Here is a 3,422-nt window from a genome sequence, read left to right on the forward strand (position 1 = left end):
CTCTCTCTCTCTCTCTCTCTCTCTCTCTCTCTCTCTCTCTCTCTCTCATTTTTCAGGTTACTTGGTTGAAAATTTACAATTCCCCGAAATCGTCGCGTCGATGAAGCAATTGAGTGTGGTTCAGCTGCGGTCGTTCGGTAATGTTTCACAAGTCTACGTTAAGCGATTGGCCAGTAGTCTATCGAATTTGGAAGAGCTTCATTTCACTGCCCAGGATATGGCACTGTCATTCAAAAATCTCATCATCCCATTCTGTCAAAATCCAAAACTCAAGAAAATAGTCATCTTCTCCAAACAAATCATTTATCGATGCACCAAAAGCGATGTGGCCGACATCAACAAAGTGCGTGAACCACTTGATACCGAATCCAAATTAACGATTTACATGGAAAAAGAAGTAATTGTCAGCATGAATTTTAAAATTCCCGATAAATGCAAAGTCACACTCAAACCATTGTCCGAACTCAAACGTGAAGTTCACTTATTTGATTTGTAGATTCATTGATTCTTCTTTGGTTCAATGACCTTTACTGAATTCAAGACATATACGGAATAATTTGTTCATCCAAAGACTGCAACATTCTAGTAACGATTTAATAGGCGATTTTTTTTTTTTCAATTTTTGTATCGATTTTTAGTTCAGAATTTTCACAATATTTTTTCATGTCTTTTTTTCTACTTTTTTCGATCGTTCACAAGTGTACACTCACCATGAACGTTCACCCAATTTATTCTTTGCAATTATTCATATTTTGTACCATGCATTATTTTAAGAAATTTTTAGAGCTGCCCATTTTCAAGAAAATTTAAGTAAAACACTGCCAATTTTTGAGTTTTGAGCTGCCCATTTGGGATTTAAAACTGCCCAAATGGGCAAGTGCTGCCCATCAAAATAATGTATGTTTTGTACGATTCTCAATTAATCAAATTTCTATTCCGGGCTGGACTACTTCAATTCAAGAAAAGTGCTCAAAGTTAGGGTTTAATCATAAAAAAACATACATCACATTGCAAATTATGAATGAACAAAATTCATAAACAAAATTGTATTCATTCACTTAAACCTTATTTTCAATGATATAAATGAAAAATTGCTTTATATCAAAACAAAATTAGTCAATTTTGATTTTATTTTTCGAAAAACTCTTTGATAAAAACGTTTTTATCAAAGCCTGAACATTTAGACTATTTGGCATTTGAACCAAAAAACACTGCGCATATAATTTATTCAGACTATATGAAAATGATATTGTAAAAACTGAGAAACGGTTTGATGAAAATACAAAAATGTGCGATTTTCATATTTAATCGTTTGAAACATTCAATGGTATTCATATTAAGAATTAAAGTAAATTATTATATCCGTTTGCCTGCACATTTATTCGCTGTATGCATCCATTCGAAGTAGGCTGTTCATTTTCAATGCAAATTTTGCATGTAAACATTCATATGAACTGGAGCCTGAATTTCCAAATTAATTATTCACTCTGACGACATTATTTTCTGTAATTCTTACAATGGCTTAAAATATTCCCTTCATTATTATGCTGATACATACAATCATTTCTGGACTTTAGCCCCAGTTTTTGTAATCACATTTATATCAGTCACTCCACATGCTCGTCGTTTTGTCCAATCTGAGAGTACTAAGTTTCCGTGAGTGATACGCAAGATGGCAGCACATTAAATGGCGTTTTTATGCACAAAGTAGATACTTGAGTGTAAATTATGTTAGTGGCGTATCAAAATGAAGGTTTAAAAACAAATACATTGTCAATATAGAGCGTGTGGTGTGACTGATTAATATTCGGTTCCCTTTTTTGACAACAGCTATATTAATCACATTTCTAATTTTAATTGTAAGTTTCAGAATATGATATATTTATTCGCACAAATATAGATAAAGTAAGAAAAAAGAACTCACAAATTGCGAAAAATAAATATGACTGATTGAATTGAAATAAAGTATAATTTTCCATACATTTTACTACAAATTAAAGGTGTTTTTTTTTCTTTTGAAGCTTTTGCAGCTTAAATCCTTGGTCAAGTAGTAGATAATCGGAATTGTCGGTGATTTCTTGCAATTTTAAGATTAGCAATTTTCTACTTTAGATCCAGATAGAAGAATCGCGGATTTCTTTTTCGGTTTTTCACCAAAAATTTTAACCTATGAGTAAGTCTTTGATATAAGTGTGTCGAGTTGAACTAAGTGAAATGATAAACTCATGTGGATGCTGACCAAAATCCCCATTGAGTTATGATGAATCATACCTTAACGTTGAATCTACACTTAGAAAAATTTTAGAGCAAAACCAGACGAAAAAAAAAAAAAATGGCCGAGTCATGGAAAGGCATCATTTGACTATGCTAACAGCTTGAATATTTGATATATACTCCTTTGTTGTCTGATTAGATATTACGATATAATCGCACACAAAAATAAGGTGGTTCAACTTTATTACAAACGATGATAAATAAAAGATTCATCTCTAAATCGTTTATGGTTTGTACTAACATATCGTTGGGTTCAATTTATTCGAATTTTGAGCATAATCCCAGTGCTCAAACATTTAGAGTAAAAAAAAATAACCCCACTTGATTTCCATTAATTCCCAAAAAGGAAATCAACATTATTCACGCGTCAAATATTCCACAATCAAATTATTGACCTCATTTGATAACGACCAAATGAAACTCAATGCCAAAGTATTTTAGTAAAAACCATATACAAACAGGGGATAAATCTTAATTTTATCCACATTTGGTATAAAATTTACCTACCTAATATTTTGTGTGAACACGCGTGTTTACGCAAAGCAGTAAATTTGATGATAAATTTGCTTACACAATTTGACATACGATTCAACACACGTTCCAACGCAATGGTTTCTTTCTTAAAGTCATTAGTAAGAGCCGCTCGCTAGCAACTGTGCAGTTTCCAAGAAAAATAAAAAAATAAGCATCAATGCTACTTCAGTATTCCACACTCTGAACACGCGATGACGTAAACGTTGCTTAGTACACGTAATAACATTGTTCACTTCCTTTTCGTCTTTTTTCTATTCACATCTTTTCGAATATCAATCAGATCCGCACCACAAAATCTCCAGTGATGTCACAATAAATTTCCACATCCGATTCTATGAAAAATCCCTGTCAGTGAAAACACGAAAATCTGAGCACTACAAAATCGAACAGAAACTTAAAATAAATTGTTCACATCAAAGAAAGTTTCACAATATAAATCTGAGTTAACAACTCCGAGACAAAAAAAAATCGCGTCTATTTACTTCTGATGTTTGCCTGAAGTGTGCATGTGCGTAATTTGTAACGACGATAATAAATCATTGTATTTATATGAAATGGAAGGACACTCACAACTCTCTTATCTCAAGCGTCCAATTCGTCGAATTGGAAAGTGT

The 3,422-nt window shown here is 32.4% G+C and overlaps 2 protein-coding genes across 4 annotated transcripts in view; one reads left to right on the forward strand and one right to left on the reverse strand.

Annotated features, from left to right (window-relative positions):
• Window positions 1-1,994, forward strand: part of LOC129568159 (uncharacterized) — a 3,525-nt gene extending 1,531 nt beyond the window's left edge. The window contains exon 2 of the mRNA XM_055445734.1: window positions 57-1,994. Coding sequence (XP_055301709.1) covers window positions 57-496 — 440 coding nt within the window. The 3' untranslated portion in view covers window positions 497-1,994. The remainder of the gene's footprint in view (window positions 1-56) is intronic.
• LOC129568160 (zinc finger and BTB domain-containing protein 24-like) overlaps window positions 1-3,291 on the reverse strand; it is an 8,098-nt gene extending 4,807 nt beyond the window's left edge. Inside the window, exons 1-2 of one of the 3 annotated variants that reach the window (XM_055445736.1) lie at window positions 3,033-3,049; window positions 2,846-2,927 (exon numbers count right to left, since the gene is read on the reverse strand). The gene's annotated coding sequence lies outside the window, so the exon portion shown is untranslated. Of the gene's footprint in view, window positions 1-2,845 lie in introns of all 3 variants that reach the window. The other 2 variants (XM_055445737.1, XM_055445735.1) reach the window with 2 other exon arrangements.
• Between the last annotated feature and the right edge of the window lie 131 nt (window positions 3,292-3,422).

This window comes from Sitodiplosis mosellana, unplaced genomic scaffold (genome assembly GCF_009176505.1).
Source record: "Sitodiplosis mosellana isolate CC-2019 unplaced genomic scaffold, AAFC_SMos_1.0 Smas_scaffold_17, whole genome shotgun sequence".
NCBI lineage: Eukaryota > Metazoa > Arthropoda > Insecta > Diptera > Cecidomyiidae > Sitodiplosis > Sitodiplosis mosellana.